General features: G+C 43.0%; 1 protein-coding gene across 1 annotated transcript in view; it reads right to left on the bottom strand.

Annotated features, from left to right (window-relative positions):
- The window catches only part of LOC118405716, a 35,055-nt gene extending 16,420 nt beyond the window's left edge, over positions 1 to 18,635 (bottom strand). Inside the window, exons 1-24 of the mRNA XM_035805381.1 lie at positions 17,983 to 18,635; positions 15,561 to 15,769; positions 11,791 to 11,899; positions 11,156 to 11,410; positions 10,590 to 10,721; positions 9,943 to 10,080; positions 9,071 to 9,205; positions 8,127 to 8,255; positions 7,590 to 7,724; positions 7,043 to 7,186; positions 6,551 to 6,684; positions 5,850 to 5,997; positions 5,369 to 5,701; positions 5,143 to 5,213; positions 4,621 to 4,849; positions 4,070 to 4,242; positions 3,495 to 3,627; positions 2,847 to 3,146; positions 2,364 to 2,498; positions 1,862 to 2,005; positions 1,553 to 1,702; positions 875 to 1,006; positions 297 to 626; positions 12 to 122 (exon numbers count right to left, since the gene is read on the bottom strand). Coding sequence (XP_035661274.1) covers positions 12 to 122; positions 297 to 626; positions 875 to 1,006; positions 1,553 to 1,702; positions 1,862 to 2,005; positions 2,364 to 2,498; positions 2,847 to 3,146; positions 3,495 to 3,627; positions 4,070 to 4,242; positions 4,621 to 4,849; positions 5,143 to 5,213; positions 5,369 to 5,701; positions 5,850 to 5,997; positions 6,551 to 6,684; positions 7,043 to 7,186; positions 7,590 to 7,724; positions 8,127 to 8,255; positions 9,071 to 9,205; positions 9,943 to 10,080; positions 10,590 to 10,721; positions 11,156 to 11,410; positions 11,791 to 11,899; positions 15,561 to 15,769; positions 17,983 to 18,121 — 4,048 coding nt within the window. The 5' untranslated portion in view covers positions 18,122 to 18,635. The remainder of the gene's footprint in view (positions 1 to 11; positions 123 to 296; positions 627 to 874; positions 1,007 to 1,552; positions 1,703 to 1,861; positions 2,006 to 2,363; positions 2,499 to 2,846; positions 3,147 to 3,494; positions 3,628 to 4,069; positions 4,243 to 4,620; positions 4,850 to 5,142; positions 5,214 to 5,368; positions 5,702 to 5,849; positions 5,998 to 6,550; positions 6,685 to 7,042; positions 7,187 to 7,589; positions 7,725 to 8,126; positions 8,256 to 9,070; positions 9,206 to 9,942; positions 10,081 to 10,589; positions 10,722 to 11,155; positions 11,411 to 11,790; positions 11,900 to 15,560; positions 15,770 to 17,982) is intronic.

Genomic DNA, 18,635 nt, shown 5'->3' with positions numbered 1-18,635 from the left:
ACATTTCAGACCTGTAATTTCTCTGCAGCGGACGGTCCCGAGGTCAGGTGCGTCCCACAGCACGGCAGCGTCCCGTGCACCCACACTGCCCAGGCGAAGATTCACCGGAGCTTCTGTAGGCTCTGAAACAAAACAGATGTGCTGAAATTCAATAGTTGGCAAAAAGCTCAAACACCCTGTAGAACGTTACAAGTTCCTTATAGTTAACACATACTTAAAACGCTACTTTGAGATTCATGAATCACATGTATACATAGTTACGGCATATTCACATAAGCAATAAAAGAGCAACATACCAAGGCATTTTGTTGTGGCTGTGATTCCAGGGCCTGTAGGCCCCCCTCCCCCTTCCCCTATCCGGAAAGTCTGCACAGAAATATCATATGTTGTGTAAGGCGTTAGTCCAGCGATGGTTTGGTAGTGAACCTCTATTGAACCATCCTCTTCGATCGAAGGGAATGAGTTCCAATTGCCGTCTCTGTCTTTTCTATACTTCACAATGTAAGATACAACAGGGCCCTCTCCTAGGTCGATGTTGGGTGTCCATCCGTCAAATGAAACAGTGAGTCGTGTAGCTTCAATGTCACGTTTAAGAACGGTTGGCGGTTTCACAAGCTGTGGTAGTTCTGAAAAAAATGATAAAAGGCAAAATTTCTCAACGCCCTATTCTTGTTTCAGCCGTTGAAGCACTTGGATATAATTGAGGAGTTTTAAATTCCATTCGCAACAGATGATTGAAAAGACAAGATGCACCTAATAAAACGCAAAACAAATTCCCATAACTTGTCTAATGTTCATATACATTACATGTAGAATTGTAGAATCGTTATGTGCCTCTCGCTAACAAAAAGAGTAAAAAGGTTTTTACAAGTACCATAAACAAGGGGGTCAACTGTTTTCTCGTCAGAGCCAGCAATAGTGTTCACGATGCATGTCAAAATATCTTCTTGTCGGATCGAAGTCACACTGAATCGGGCCGAGCGACCTCTTCCTTGTGTAAAGGACGCTGTGGAAAGGACACGAAAAAATGATAGGGTCACAGTTTGTTTTATTTGGAGCTCCATTAGTGATAACGTTAGCATTTCAGTGACCGTCTGTCTCCTTCTTCGGGGTAATACTACTGGTTTTATTTCACAGTGCAGCTAGGTGTTCCTATCCATTCCATGAGCACTCTTAAGATGTCATGGTGACATGTTTAGAAAAATTTAATTTCCTTATTTATGTCTGACAATATCCATCTTTGTACATACGACAATACTTTTGAAACCACATCGTTAGCAGCAACACATCTTAGGTACTATGCGGAATAAAGCCGGTAGTACTAGTTTTACCATGAAGAAGGTGACAAACGAAATGAACTGAAATGTTGGCTCTTATATAACGCCTTGGTTATGAATTAAGAGCTTTGGTACATATTACAGAGATCAAGTATTTGATGTATTCAGGACACATCATTATGGGCTTTCCAAATTCCACAATAGGCTTTTCCGTCGACATAGACAATGAACCAGAAATCGCAATATCAATATAAAGTCCAAAGCCTTTACAATACCTGTTGGCTGGAGTAATGTCCCATTCATCAGTTGTAACGTCATTTCCGTTCCGGTTGGAGTCGGGTTTCCGGTCGCAGCGCAGAAGACGGTTGTTGGTTGGCCTGGGTTGACTTTCGAGTTTGTGAGGGCGGTGATGTTTGGTGGTACCTCTAAAGAAAATAATATAACTTCGAAATTACCCTCCTGTGATCATGCGACATCAATAAAATAAATGTTGCAATATTAAGTAAAACATTAAACCGTTACATTTTTGCAATTTGCAATAGAGCAGAAACAGATAAAGAAGAAATCCAGGGGCCTCAACTCACTCAGCTGAAGACATCTGTTGCCAAAGTACTGGTCGTTACACTCGCACTCGGAGGTGGGTCCAGTAAACCTGTTACAGTGGGCAGAGTTGTCCAAACAGTGACACTGCTCGCTACAGTCCGGTCCATACCATCCGACACTGCATTCTGAAGATTTCGGTGAACAGAAATAGTTTTAAAAATGATTTAGTTTATTTTTCATTCGTTTCTTTGACAGAAAACATGTTTGAAATATTGTATAAACTACGGTGAGTACAAACTTACACTATAAAAGTACGTAACGTATCAACTATTTATGATCTGGCTTACGATTCGCGGAAATTGTCTGACAGGGATAAGAATTTTAACTGAGATCCTAGTTGAGTGAGAGACTCTCAAAGCAAAATTTAACTGGGTTCATTGTAAAAAGTAACATGTAATAGTCTCTCCTTTCCGACAAATGGCTTACGTGTGGCTGGAAAAAAAGCTGTTTTCCACCTGTAAATATTTAATAAAAAACCGATACCTTCTTGGCAGTCCGTCCCGGTCCATCCAGCGGCGCATCCTACTAAGCAGGAGCCATTGAAACGGTCACATGCCTCCCCGCCAAGGCAGTGGCAGGTCAACTCACAGAAAACACCGAAGGTTCCCTTGCTACAGTCTTGAAAGAAAAGAGATGGGTTACTTATTGTTTTGGTTGAAAAGTTAAGATTTGTACAAAATGATTGGTATATGCTAACAGCAAATATTCAAGAAATCTGATTTTAGAAACAGTCAGATGTTTGATGTAGCATACGCTACCCTTCATCAGTAATACTGAGGAAGCCTGACTGTTTCCCAAATCATTTCCAGTTGCTTGAGAAATAGATATTGGCGTGCCTTGTTACTTGGGTGTCTACCCGCATCGAGGAGATAGTAGGTGTAATTTTATATATCATTGATATCTGTTAGTGTACATGGATGGACGGCGAATTGTAAATTTTTAATATGAGACACAGAGAATGCTTACTCATTGTTAGAGTGGTGACGTTAACTTTTGGGCTGTACGGGCCAGGGCCAATGTCTGTGTACGCCCTGACCCTGACACCGCACCACGCACTCGGCCTCAGGCCCGAGATGCTCATCCGCGTGTTTCTCGTCATCACATCCGGGAATTCGTTCTCGTTCCCAGCGTCTAACGGTACCACCGAGACGCCATATTGGATGATGACGCCGTTAGACTGAGGACAAGCTGGGGGTAACCAGGAAACCAGTATACTGGTGATGAGGACCTCTTCGATCGTAACGTTGATTGGAGGACCGCTTGGAGCTAAGACGAAGAGAATTTAGTTTCAAGGACATGCATGTTTCATAACATTCAGGGTATATATTTAGGTCATCATGTCAAGATACACAATGGCTAATGCTTAGGTCACATTTCCAAACCGGGGCCCGGTCGGGTAGCTTTCGGGAACGAAAAATATTATATAAAAAGACACCGAACTACACGTAATGTAAAGAGAATAGTCGTGGGCATTATTTGTGTATGGTTTTCTACATTTCGTTTTCACAAATAGCCCCGGGCCGGGCCCCGGTGTGGAAATGTGGACCTAAACTTAATCAGGGATAATGTAACAGACGGAACTCATGCTATAGAAAAAATGCTAACGTTACGTACTTGCTGTTAGCGTAGTAACAGTCGCGAACACCTCAGGGCCCGGGCCTACAAGGGTTCGTGCTCTCAGCGAGATCTCGTATGTTGAGTATGGCTGCAGCCCACTTAGCGCATGCGTTGTTCGGGAGGGCAATGTCTGGAAAAAAATCGATGTTGTAACGTTACATACAAACAAACAAACAAACAAACAATAAGACAGACTGATAGTTTTGCCTTTGATGTTTCTAAGGCACTGTTCACCCAAAATAGCAAGAACATGAATTTCTACATTCCTCAGCAGTTCCTCCAACACAAATAACTTGTCAGATGTTAAAAAGTTAGATTTTATCTGTCCTTGGTGCTGAAGTGATAGCTTCCATCAGGCCTTCTTAGAGGTTTTGAATAGAAGAACTTTAAAAAATGGTTGAATTATTGACCAGGAGGGCCAGTCCATGGTAATGGTATCATTTTCGAATTCCTGTAGATAGCATAGTAAGTCTGGTAGAGACTACTGAACTGAACACAGTCTGTCTTGGCACTGTATATGTCTGTAATGTATCCTTTTAGCCAAAAAGTTCCAGGCTTTTCTGTCAGTTTACCTTAGAGTTTGCCGTGACCTCCTCAGTACCCGGACACTGGCTGTCGGACAGCAGGCGATAGGTCATCAGGTGTGCGAGGATTCTCCCGTTCTTGTTCACGGGTGCAGACCACGTGATCTGTACGGAGTCTGACGAGATTGGCTCTGTGGTGAGATTGGATACTGGACCGGGGACTGTGGAATAAAACAGCAACATTCAGCCTTATGATTTAGTAAAGATTTTATACGTAATTTCCGTACACAATGTAAAGCGTTTACCCAAAAGCTGTTGGCCAGTCCTCTGACCTGTGTCGAGTTGAAAGCCTATGTCACGTGACCAGAACAAAAGTGTGACGTCAGCAACCGGTTGTCCGATAGTCGGTATCAGCTCCGTCTTTTTACTATATCGATTGACGATGAACCTTGATACGACTTCATATATTTTCATATTGCTGTGTCGCTTGTGTTTAACGCGGTTGTACTGACAATTAGATAAGGCAGGCATTTCTACCACAAGCGGCTTGTTCTAAGTCTAAACTTGTATTTGCTACTTAAGTCCTTTCAGAAACTTACCATCTTCTTGCGTCCTCACCGTCAACACTTCACTAAAAGGGCTGGTGCCAACTGAGTTGGCAAGGGACATCTTGACGTCATAGCTTGTGTAGGGCTGTAGACCAATCAGAACGTTCTCTCTCTGTGTACCGTTCACATCTGTTGTGGTAAACGCGTTTTCTTCCGACATTCTGTACAGGAGCTGGAAGCTTATAACGTCCTTACAGCGGATGGTGCTGGATGGTGGCAGCTGAAAGTGGAATCAGAATACGTATAGACCTCAGTGATTAGCACCTTTTTCTACGTTTTCTAGCTTAAAAGATAATTGTTCAGAGATATTGCAAAGATATGTAAGAGATAAGTAAGTGCTGGACGCAGTTTTGCTGTTATGTTTGAATACTCCATGACCGACAACTCATTCTCCGTTTCTTAGCTTCATAGAAATTCTTTGTGATAAGATATTGTAAAGATAAGGATTTGCCCCAAGGATACACATGATTTAACGCTGAGTTTTGCTGTTATGTTTGAAGCACTTTTGCCTACCTGCCACGATACAGTAGTTTGTCGTGCTTCAGTATTGCTGAACTGTATGCCTTGTGGAGGCTCTGTCGGCGCTACAGGAGTGGGCATAGAGAAAAATCATTTTACCGCAATTCATCATCAGTATTGCAGAATAATCTTAACATCTTAGACATTTAGATAGAATTGTGCTACAAATATTACATTTTATGCTTGTTCTTATTCCACTGAGTGAGATTAGAATGCCTACCCATGCACTTGGTCTCGATGGTAAGGACTGGACCCAAAGGGCCACCGCCATTATTTCCTTCACGGAACGTCTGCACGCTAAAATCGTACTCCGTGGAGAAGTCTAGTCGCATCACCATTCGGCTGTAGGATGCTCTTGATTGGTCCGCTAAAATCTCGTCACCGTATGGCAGCCAATCAACATCTTCAGACTTTTTGAAATGAAGTTGGTACGATCTGATTGGTCCTTCGCCAACGTCTATGGTCTCATTCCACGCTGTCCAGTCGACGATGACGAGGGTAGGGTGAATGTTGATTGGTTGGATCACAGGCGGACCGCTGAAACTGGGCAGTTCTGGGAGTTAAACAAGAGTAAAAACAAGAGTCTGTGCTCTAGTTTACGAGGAAGATAGGTTGGAAATAAAACTCGTATGTTTTTCAAGGTGTACCATCAGGAAGTGTACTATGCCAACTAACTGTTATTATTTATGCTACAAACCTACCGTAGAAGGTAAACTCCACCCTCTGGAAGGTCGAACCGGATGTTGTGGTTGCTGCACAGTAGTATTCCGTGTCTTGATCCGTTGAAGGAATCCGGAAAGAATTGGTGGTGTAGTTTCCTCGGGGAAAACTGGCGAAGCGAGGATACACCTGGATAAAGAGAGGTCATTTGCCAGTCTGTACCATAAGAAATGAACACTTAATCCATCTCGTACAAACGAAATATTAAATGTGTGTTTGATTAATTTGGTATATCGTTAAAACACTTTTGAAAAATTTGGCGCCATTGCACAGACCCTTGTCAGCTCATTTCCGATGTTTTTGATACCTTTTTATGTCAGTATGCGATGTAAAGTGACGTAGTTTCATGCAATTGTCAAATCTATGCCATACTGGCTTGCGCAATTGTGCCATTCCGTTTATAATGGAGTGAATGGGCAATGGTTGGGGTTTTTAGAATTCTATGCAGATTCCTTATTTGTTACCGGGCCCCGTGTTCGTTTTGAATCTGACTTAAATTCAACCCGGTGCCCGGCCGGGCCCGAAAATATCCCAGGAGATGCAAGGACGTAGGGGTCACGCCCGAAAGTAAAAAAAAAGCCCGTGAACTGCCAGGCAGGGCCCCTTTTTCCTACTGGGACTTAAGCCTAATTTGATTGGCCGTCGTGCAATTAGCCGGTGTCTACTGTTAAGTGGTAGCTACCTGTCCGTTTTGGTCTCGTAAGACGATGTCGTCACCAGTAGGGAGCGGGCTTCCCGCCGCCGAGCAGCTCAGGAACGTCGCCTCTCCCGGGTTCACCGCCACGTTCGTGATGTCGGTTATGAAAGGTGCTACTCCTGTTGGAAAAGGATAGACAGACAATAACTGTGTAGCTTCGTCTATGTTGACTTTGTTTCTTAATTTGTGTCATATCCAAAGACATTTCTACGGCGTGAATACAGAAAATCTTTTTACGCAACCATTGCTTTATTGCCACCGACGAATATGCAAGGCTTAAACGTAACGAGTCATTTGGTTACATGTACGAAGGACCACAGCGGCAACTTAACCATGCGTATGTGAAAATATGGGTTTGCCAATCCTTGTAATCCTTCGTACATATGAATGTCGCGCACCTTTGACGCTTTTACGTTATGTAGATGGGAGCTTTAACAACTAACCGAAGCAGATCATGCGGATACAAATTCTTCTTACTTTCTTCCATACAGTCTTCCCCAAAGTGAAAGTCGTCGCACTGGCAGTCGGGCGTTGGTCCTGTTGCTAGGTTACAGTGATTGACGTTATCCTGACAGAAACATCTGCCCTCGCAGTCGGAGCCCCACTCGCCTGTCTCGCAGGCTATTGTAAACAACAACAACAAATTAAAACGGTTAAAACTGTCACTTAGACCATCTTCTCTGTTTTATTGTGACGGCAAATTCCGGAGGTTTTCAGTGAAAATCCTGCCGGAACCAAAGTCAGCCATCACATAGTCATAGTTGCAATTGCAAAGTTCCCAAGCGTCAGAGAGAACAATTATGAAAGCTACACGTAAAAGTGTGGACATTGTTTCATACGTAGGCGTACGCACAATACACACCTTATACGCATCTCAGTCATTTTGTGCCAGTTTTGGGCACGCTTGTATACTGGGCCGTACTGTACGTGTGTCTGCGTACCATCAACCATCACAAATCGATACGTCTATGAGGTGCATATTGTGCTTACAACTGCGTATAGAAATGTCAACACAGTTCCCTACCGTCTTGACACCCGTCTCCTTTCCATCCAGCCCTACATCCGTTTGGACATGTCCCGTTCACGGCATCGCAAACTTCCCCATCCAAGCAGCGGCAGAACGACATGCAGTTCGCTCCAAATCTGCCAGGGGGACAAGCTGGAAGAAAGAGAGAACACGTTGTATCAAATACTAGTAGGGAAAAATAATACAATTCAACACATAGGGCCATAGTATTAATTTGAAAGAGACGGGGGATCATACCCTTAATGCGAGTTATTATACCTGTTTGCCAATTTATGCATATACCTGTTCTATATCCATAGAATGATGTTACAGAAGCAGTGGGTTGCTAAGTCATTGACAATTTCTCAATAAATTAATCATTTATTTGTACAACATAGTAGCCCATGGCCATATGCTGAATTGATTGTGTAATACATCGTCAGGGGGAGTCTTTTAGGTTACTGGTTCTTACTCCCTAAACTTGATATTTAGCACAAATATATTGGTTTATAAAGGAGAAAGGAAATGTTCTAGTTTATTAAAGACGAGACTCACGCTCCCCACAGGTGACCCCTCTCCATCCAGGTAAGCAGGCTGAGCCGCAGGTGCCCGTCACTTTGTCACACGGTTCGACACAATGGCACTGTGACTCACACCTGTCCCCGTACCTGCCGTCATCGCACGCTGTAAGGCAGAACAGAAAACTTCAAAAGGTGGGTTCACATGTGCGTATATATACAAATCCTTGTGAGGTTTGTATGAAAGTCTTGGCCTCTGCGAGGCTACACAAGTCGCTGGAAAAATGGTAGAAATTGGACAAATATAACCAGATGATAATGATATGAACAGATAATATAGCCAGAGAAGTTACCTGGTCTCAAACCATACTCCTCCGACACCCCTTCTACAATTTTTCCAATGACCTGTGGAACCTCGTAGAGGCTAAGACTTCCATACGATTACAATAAGAGGGCGACTGCGACTGCATGTCCATAAAAAGCATGCACTCATACGGACTTTCATATATACCCACGTGTGACATAGGTAATTGAAGACCTTCAAAAGTCCCAGTTTTGTATTGACCATATTGGCAATCAAAGACAACAATAATTTGATTAAGCGATAATTATAATAGAATTTCATTATCATACAATGTAGGACAAGGCAGTTGAGCTAGTACCGTAGGCTGGTTGTCTAACCTTCGTCAACGTATCAAATTGAATATCTTTGTCATGTGATTTGCATCATCCTACGCAGGGACATCCAACAGCCAAACTGCCTGTCTGGACGTGCCCTGCTCTTTCAACCGCCACTCTTAGTTCCTGTTGACGCCCAGAGAATAGGCTTTCCGTTTTCAAAAGCTGTCTCGGGGTAACCTCGGTCAGGAACTAAGGGTGACATTTGAAAGAGCAGGGCATCCAGACAGGCAGTTTGGCTGTTGGATGTCCCTGCGTAGAAGGATGGTAATTAGCGGTATTTCCAAGTTTAAAAAGCCTTACCTCGTTGACAGGAGTTTCCCTCCCAGCCGGGCGGACAGCCGACGACACAGAACCCGGAAGTTCTGTCACAGGGTACGTCATCGCGGCAGTTACACTGCTGCGTACACCCCGCACCGAACGTACCCAGCACGCACTCTGTGGCAACAGAAACACAGCACACGTTATATGTTTGGTTTCAACGTGCGTATGTATTCCGTATGAGGTCCGTATGGAAGTCTTAGCCTCTACCAAGCTTCACATGTCGTCGGAGAAATAGTAGAAATTTGACAAATATAGCCAGAGTACATGCCAGCAGAGTTAACTGGTTGCAAACTATACCCCTCGGACAGCTAACTCCTCTGGAATGTAATGTGTCTTTATTTCTCCATTTCTATTATTTTTCTCGCGGACTGTGGAACCCGGTAGAGGCTAAGACTGCCATACGGACCTCGTACGGACTTGAATATATACACACGTGGGAACCCCCCTTTACATGCTTTACGTACCCTAAAAGCATTTAGGTTCGCGGAAATCTAATTTCGCGATATAATGGGAAAATGTAGCGTTGGTGTTGGTTTTGAATCCGCGGTCACGAGAGCTATACACTGTAGTCACATACTGTAATGGAAAATGTTCGCGGTCGTTTTAAGTTCGCGGTAAAGCTGCCTCTCGAAAACCGCGAATATAAAACTACCGCTACCATTTCTGCATTCACACTAAGTTAATGTTACGCAGATATCCGAATACTTGAAAGGTTTACGTCCTTCCAACACAATATTGGGTTATAGGGCGGCGCCCATCTCCGTTTCTACAGCCCATTGGGCATATAATACATGCAGCTAGCGAAGTTGCGTCTTTCGGGCTAACGGTTCTGCTTGTAAGTGATTGTTTACCTTGGTCGCAGTCAGGACCTTGATACCCGGCTATACAGGAGCATCCGTAAGGGTCGGGTAGACACAGCAGGCGGCCTGCGCAGTTCGGTTCAGCGCACTCCCTGTTACACTCCTGCCCGAACGCGCCGATAGGACAGGCTGTAAAACATTGTAATTTTTAACATGATAGCATCTTGAGAATAAAAGTACAATGCTAAGCTTTCTTCCAACACAAAGGTATACGCGGACGAAATTTCCAACGACCACTGTCGCCTTCTTCAGTATTGATCCTGATGAAGGCGACAGTGGCCGTTGAAAATTTGATCCGTGTACACCTTTGTGTTGGAAGAAAGTTTAGCATTGTACTATGATTACTACCTACACAGATGAGCTTCCATGATAACCTAGGGAATACGTCTAGTATTGGAATAAACCATCATTACTCTCCAAGCAAAGTCCGAAGGGAGAGTTGGTTTGCACACTTTCTCACAGCCGGTTATCTAAGCTGTCAGATGAAACAACGTTTCTTTCCTTGGATACCTGTCCTTGGTAGTGAAAAGACGGTGATGGTAACATGAACTGTAGGAAGTTGAACCTGAACATTCTGAATGTACTCATATGTTGTTAAAGGCATTAATTTTTAATGATAATGTCACATTTGGCCCTACCCTCGTCACAGTTTGCCCCTGTGAATCCTGGAGGACAGACGCACTCGCCGGAGTCAGGGTCACATACGCCGCCATTGTAACATCCGGGACATTCGTCCTGACAGCTCGGACCCCACAGGTCGGCAGGGCAGCCTTTATTAGTAATATAGAAATAAGTCATAGTATAAGTATACGACAACAAGCGTCAATCTAATGTATGTTGGAAACCAGTGGCACTGGCGCCTTTCTGGTGATTTTAAGTTATTCATGCAATTGTTGTAATCATACCAGCGCGGCTGCAAAACTTTACCTGCTAATTTCTTCAGTTACAAACAAGCTTTCACCAATCCAACTGTTGAGATCAGTTCCGCTGGATGAAAGGGAATTTCTCACCGCTAAAAACATGCGTTCATGCAGCCGTTTATTTTTTGGCTCGGATCTCTTTTAGCACCCACTCGGAGTAATACATCAATGAGACCTTCAAAGAGGCTATGGGACTACCTTTATAATTAACATCTTAAGTTAATGCATGTTACGTGAATAATCTACCAATGTGTCAGTAGACTGTATGAAGGTACAGCACTTACTTCTGACTATCAATCTCATGACCCCCTGGTCTGCCGTCGTTGTAGTTCGGGTTCCCTCGTAGTAGCACTCGTAAATACCCTCGTCTAACGTGCTGATGCCGCTGATTGGCAGGCTGAGGCCCGTTGCCATGGCGATGATGACGTTGTTGTGTCGCCATCTTACTGGTGCCATCATGCTGACTACAGACTGCATTTCTAAAGTGACCGTGTCTCCGGCGTTTACTGTTTTGGTAAATACCACGGGCTTGATACTTGCTAGAGATGGACAGAAAGGCAAGTAAAAAAAAATTATTGACTTTCTCTATACTTTCTTTTCATATTTTATTCTAGGCCAGCGATTTTACTTTTAGCAACATGAGTTTGGAGAACTCATGCCTCCATAGGTTGCAATTATGCAAATGATTTCCACTTCTACATAACCTGTGCATTGTTATATTACCCTTTCACCAACTCACACATGATACAAGTATGGAATAGTTTCTATCATTTACCACATATAGTGATTATGGCACTTTCGAATTGATTATGCAAATTAGGCCCCCATTTCACCTGTCATAAAACGTATGGATGAATACAGAATACCATAACAACAATGTCAAGTTTCCGAAGTTGAATTGAAGGTAAAATATAATTACCTGTGGTAGACATCTTTATTGTAGTGACCTGGTACGTCTTAATACCGCTCTGCACCGTGCAGTAAAACGCCCCTATTCGGTCAAAGTTGGCGTTGGGCAGCAAGTTCACCTTCAGAGAAAAATACTTAGATGAGTCAGTACTTCAAATACGTCAAATACTACACTATTCTTTCAGGTAGCCTGTGTCGTCCAGTGGTTAGCGGCCCTGCCTCTGGAACTAGAGGCCATGAGTTCGATTCCGGCGGTCACCCGACATGCACGCTACCGGAAAGGGTTGCAGTCCTTATGATGGGACGTTAAGCCGTGGTCAACTGTTCATTGTCCTTGTCGACAAGGGCTAGAGGAATTTCAATGAAACTGTAAATACTGTACATAGCGTCTATCTTCTCTGTCACAACCTGTGGAAGAACAGTTCTTCAGTGAACTAATCTGGTTCTATAACACTTGCATTTTTGCCGGGGCGCCGAAGGCGCCCGGCTTTGTCCCCGGTTTAATGGTTCGTCCTTGGATGGGTCTGCTATGGTCGCAAAATGTACCGTGCGTTTTTACGACAATTCTCAGCCCTTCTCAGCCCTTCAAATAAACGCAATGTACCGTGCGTTTTTACGACAATTCTCAGCCCTTCTTAGCCCTTCAAATAAACGTTGTAAGAATACTGTTTATCCATGACCTCTACTCGTACAGAAAACATTGCAGCGCTCATTAGCAAAGTCTAGGAAAGGAAAATGTTTCTTGATTTGCAGTAAAACACTGGTCATGTAACATTTGAGGAGTTGTCGTTAAATCGCACGGTTCATTTTGCGATAGCGTTGACGGGTCCGGGTATTTAGCGGAATAACCCGGAATAACCCGGAATAACCCGGAATAACCTTAATAAAGGATGAAAGCTACCGAAATACAGTGTGCTTTGATAAGTTAAGATCGCAGAATGCAATATTTTGGCATAAAATAATGTATATATGGCCATGGGAACAAGAAATATTACGGTTATTCCGGGTTATTCCGGGTCATTTCGGGTTATTCCGGTAAATACCCTCACGGGCGTTGACGGTGCGGAGGAGGTGAGATTTTTATCGTACAGAAATTGGTACAGTTTGTAAAGTTATCTTTCTGGAATTCGGATGTATTAAAATATAACATTACATTCTAAGGCGTAGTGTCATGTGAGTAAAATGAGCACGACATTTGACGAAAGATTTTGTGGAGGGTATACAGTCAAGTTTATTGTGCAACGATTGGAACAGTTTACGTGCGGGTGGGAGGGGGGCGTGCGTCTATATATGCAGCTGCAGGAGGTCCTGCAGGACATTTTCGATCGTAAGAGTAACGTACAATTTGAAAAGATAGTGATCATGAATTCGGACACATTGAAACATATTTCCAGGAACGGTATATAGTTTTTTTAGTAAAACCAGTGTGTGGGGATTGACGAGAATTTAGATAGTTTAATGGTGCACTGTGCTTGAGCCGATGCGAGGCATTATGCAGGGCATTTTTGATTGTAAAAATATCGTACAAGTTGAAAAGATGGATCGGATTCTAATACATTAAAACATACATTTCCAAAGAATAGTAGAAAACAACGGATTGTAGCTAACTGTTAAACAATCAGCAAAGCAGTTGGCAAGATGTCACACCTGAACTTTTGTAGATTTTTGCTTTTTGTTGGTACTAGTAAGATGTTATGTGATCAAGACAATATTTTCTTTCTGTTTCAGTGACGCCTTAGACTGTTCTCTGCTATATATACAAGTGACACAGTAATATACAGAAACTTACAGCTAGCAAAAGTCTGTACTCAATAAGATTTTACACAGTACACATTTATACTTCTTCTGCTGAAATCTACGCATTACATTTTGCATCCAACCAAAGAGGTTTGAAAGAGAGTCCTTGATCCAACCAAATTAGACCTTGAGACCTATTAACAGATCATTGATCACTGTGCATTTTGCACATACCAGACTCAATCGTGCCACTGAGCACTGCATTTTGCACACACCAGACCAATTGTGCCACTGAGCACTGTGCATTTTGCACACACCAGACCTATCGTGCCATTGAGCACTGTGCATTTTGCACACACCAGACCTATCGTGCCATTGAGCACTGTGCATTTTGCACACACCAGACCAATCGTGCCATTGAGCACTGTGCATTTTGCACACACCAGACCAATCGTGCCATTGAGCACTGTGCATTTTGCACACACCAGACTCAATCGTGCCACTGAGCACTGTGCATTGTGCAAATAAAGTCAAGCAAAGAACACATATATTGTGAACAATGTGTGAATCTATTTTATCGGGAAAATACCACCAAGGTGACATCATTTTCAGTGGAGATAATAGAGGCAAACAATGCACTGCAAATGCTTTAATGGCAGTTGTTAACCACAGTACTTGCAGACAAGCAATTACCTGGACAAGTACAGACCTTGATGGTGTACTTTTTCAAGGAGATGCACTATACACCTACATAAAACCATCACTAAGATCTGGTGTGGAGTTCCTCTCCGTTGATGATATTCCAGACTATTTGCAACTTTACAACAATACTGTACGTGTATCAATAAAAGAGTCTTACACTGGAGACATATTTGCCACAGAAGCAGTCTATCCTTATTACACCTTAAAGAAAGCCCTAGAAGCAGCATTTGCTGAATCCAACACTTGTCTTTTCATAACAGCACATGGAATAACTGGTTCAACAGTAGCATTGTTGCACGCTGATAACAAGTATTTTGTTTATGACTCACATGCCAGAAGTCCCATAACAGCATTGCCAGATAGCCATGGCACTTCTACTTTAAGCATGCACAGTTCAAACAGCAATCTAGTTTCATTCTTGCAACAACTTAACTGGAACACAACATGCAATTTTGAGGTTGTCCCAGTACAAGCAGAAAATGTTTTCTTATCAGTTGAACCTACTGGTATACACATTATCAATCTGACTAGCAATGTTTCTTCTATGATTGAGTCAGAAAACTGCTTTCAAGTTCAACAACAACACACATACACCTTGGTTAAACCAGAGTTTGTATCTACGAAAGAGAACCTACAACAACCAAACACAGCATTTCCATTTGCACCACATTGTAACCAAAGTACTGGGAAAAACATTGTGCCATGCACCACAAGCAAACATCCAAGTGCTATGCCAGAGAACAGGAATGAAGGCCTCTTGAATCAATTAGTAATGTCACCAAATGCAGCATCAAATTTAAATGATAAAAAAGTGCAAGGTCTTGCAATCCAAAGCGCAATATGCAAGGACAAACAAGAAAAACAAACCTATCAACAGAAGACAGAGAGTCTTGCAGAACAAAGAACATCATACAAAGCAAAGAAAGCAAATGAGACCTGTGAGCAAAAAGCAGCACAGCAAAGAGCATCATATAAAGCGAACAAAGGTTTCCAGCCAACTTCCCATAGATTTTAGATATAAACTTCTAGTTTAATAATGATGCACATTTTACTGGAACACAACATGAAATTTTGAGGTAGTCCTTCCAAATGCGCCCCGGCCAGCTTTTTTTAAAAGCTTTCTTGTTTATGATGTATTGATCAAGTTTTAGAAGATAGACCGAAGATGTTGTTCCAAAACCGTTTTTTTTAACCTACATGCATCAAAACTCTAATTCTACACAGAGTACAGCTTCACACTGCTAACCCCGAGTCTCCTGTCAGCCTCCGGGATGTCTAAAGCTATTACAGTGACTCCGTCACATCAAGATCAAAATCACTATATAAAGCTGGGTTCCAAACCTCTTTTCCAGGCCACGCCGCTGGCTGGCGAATGGTGCCCGCGAATCGCCACATGGTGAATGTGAGGCCACGTCCCGTGTTCTCCGCGATGCCGAACGGGAAGGACTCCAGCGGAAGTGACGTCACGCACTTCAGGTAGGTGAACTGGAACTGGGACTGGGGAGGGACCCACGGGAACTCGTTCACCAGTGTAACATCCGGGACTGCACCTTAATCAGAAATGGAGAAAAGATCACTGCACAAAAATTCAAACTTACGGAGATTTCTGGACACCGATGAAGCTTGGCATGTCCAGCAACATACGGGAAAATACAGGATCGGACACACCGGACGGGGAAATCCGTGTACACGGACCGGACATCTCAAGATTCACGGGTGTGTCGGGGCCCAGAAATTTCTGGAAATTTGAACTTTCGGGCAGTTGATAACCGTGTTGTTGTCAAGATTTTTTTGGTTGTTAAAATTCTGGATACAGAACACAACTACTTTGTGAGTGGAGCAACCGAGGCCGTCTGCATCACGGCACACCAACTGTCTCAGCCGGGACGGGAGGCGATATTGACTACCAAAAACCATTGACCCGGTGCTGACGTCACTGCACCTTAATCATAAATCGGGAAAAGATAACCTTGTAGTCTTAATAAGATTTTTTAATTGTTAAATTTCTGGATACCAAACACATCAACTTTGTGAGTGGCACCAACCTTCTGGTATGGCTTGCAACAACATTTGACCCATTTCTGACGTCACACGTGCATACAGTCACGGATCCAGAGCGATTGGCTACGGGGGAATTTCAGTGGAAAATTCCAGCGAATCGAAGTTTTTAGTTGGAGAGCGGTTTAATTGCTACATAAGGTATTGTATCCGCGATTCCGGAAGGAGGTTTAAAACACCACTTCAGAAGAATATCGATAATTCAATTTCAAATCGTTGGCAACATTTTGACGTCCTCCAGTGCCGAGCGTGCACGGGTCGAACCAGCGGCACTCGAGGCAGATTAACCCCTTAACAAGCTGGCAAACAGCACACAAAGCCTGGAGTGGGCCCGGCGGCCTCCCTGTCAAGAACCTCGTGACACCAAACACAACCCGGATTTCCCGTTACCCTTGACTATAGTATCACCCGCCAACAGCAGGGGATGGACGTGCTGAGAGAAACATTAACACTTCAAACACAGCACAATATGACTAGAACATCATTAGACACTGATAAGTACACCTTTAGATATAGAATTTCATTTTCTAAATCATGTTGAGAAATTGGAGATGTCACAGAATGTCAAATTGTATATGATCGATGTTTAAAGTGCTACTCTCTTTATATTTTCCGTATTTATTTGCAGTTATTGTTATGGTTACGTTTATCACAACTTGCTACTGTATAAAGGTTTAACAGCATATTTTCGATCGAATCACCTTCGTATTGGATACACAACTACTCGTTTTGCCTTTTCAACATTTTTCTTGTCGTACTTGTTTTACTTGAAGCCTAAAGAAAGATGATTGAAACCAAAGCTTAGGCACACTTAACAGCAAAATATCATTTTGTAAAACTTCAGTACATGTATTTCCAAGTCCTAGAGAACTGCAAATCAATCAAGTCCGTTGTCATCAAATAATGGCATTGTTGCGGGCTGCAAAAGTGCCATGTACACGTGCTTCCAGAATAGGGCAACCGAACCATACATACATCATTGCAATATTCTTTTTAGTTTTTTTTTTTTTCCAAATTTCTTTGGCCAAAATGTAACCGAACTTTTTATTCTAAGGTTTCGGATGACACGTATTTCTTTAACAGCTATTTAACGTTTGAGTTGTAAAGAAGGGTTGTGTCTCCTTATGAAGAAGGACGTGTTATAGAATTCAAGCCACTGAACCCACTATGCTCCTAAAATGGATACTTTTTGAAAGTGGGACCTTTCTTTTATGATACAAATGTGAACCACTACATATATGCCATTATAGGAAACACCGTGACCGTTAGTTCGTTTAGACCCATGTAGTGTCTAGTGGCACATAGGGCAGGAAGTTTCCTTGCTGTTTCAATTCTATAGCAGGATATATTTCTATCGGGAGGGGTTGCTAGCCCTTCCCCTTCAGCTTAAGGCACCTCCTTGATCGAACACCCCTAAGCCCTATTCTACGTCCTTTCCGAAAGACGGGTGCAGCCCCAACCGAGATTTCTTACCCAGGACCTCTTATAGCTGAGGATGCCACTAGTTGGCCTACAGCAAGGAACATACAATGTCCTTGGCTATGAGGACATCCATATTGCACATTTACAAGTCAATATTCTCCCTATAAACTGTGCATACTTAAGTATCAAGTTAAAACGTGATGATGTGGAACGGGCACTGAAACATTGAAGAAAGAAAGGAAGGAAGGAGTGAGAAAGACGGATAAACGAAATTTTTGCTCACCTGAACATGTGAATCTCATTGCCAGCATTACGACGAGGTAAAAGGTGAACACCTTCATGATGCGTCGTTCTCTTGACAAGTTGGGCACAACAAAAGTAAGAATGTCTGAAGCAGAAAACGTTCCGAGAACTCTCCACATCCGTTATACGACAGCTTTCCAACTGTAAATGAGGACGATCTTTGGAAAGTCGTCCATGTGTCGTACAAAGTTCAGCTATCTTATGAAGGAAAAAGTTGTTGTAGATCCGTGTTGGGCCTCTGCTCTGGCATAACCTGACTGAAAGTCCTAGGGCGAAAAATCATAGACTGTACGACGTTTGCGACTGCGCCTTGATATGGCAAGTGATAACACAGCTTCTCCTCGCCAGTACTTTGCATTACACGGTAGGTAATGCTAACTTTGCGCGCAGGTCCTTCAGTGATGACTGTATACATCCGTGAGATCAGCAACAGAGTCTCCACCCCGATTTTGATGACGTTTCAGTGACGCATGTACTTACGGCCACACGCTTCGATGACTGAAAAACTGGGCACACGTAATAAATTTGACACAAACGTTGCTAGGAATGTACCAGATTACAGGCGTTGAGGAAAATCCGAACCAACAACCAGAAAGTCAAACGGATTTCTGGCTAGTCAAGAGCTCTGTTCAA

The sequence above is a fragment of the Branchiostoma floridae genome, chromosome 18 (genome assembly GCF_000003815.2).
Source record: "Branchiostoma floridae strain S238N-H82 chromosome 18, Bfl_VNyyK, whole genome shotgun sequence".
Classification (NCBI taxonomy): Eukaryota; Metazoa; Chordata; class Leptocardii; order Amphioxiformes; family Branchiostomatidae; genus Branchiostoma; species Branchiostoma floridae.
This window is presented reverse-complemented; position numbering and strand designations above follow the sequence as displayed.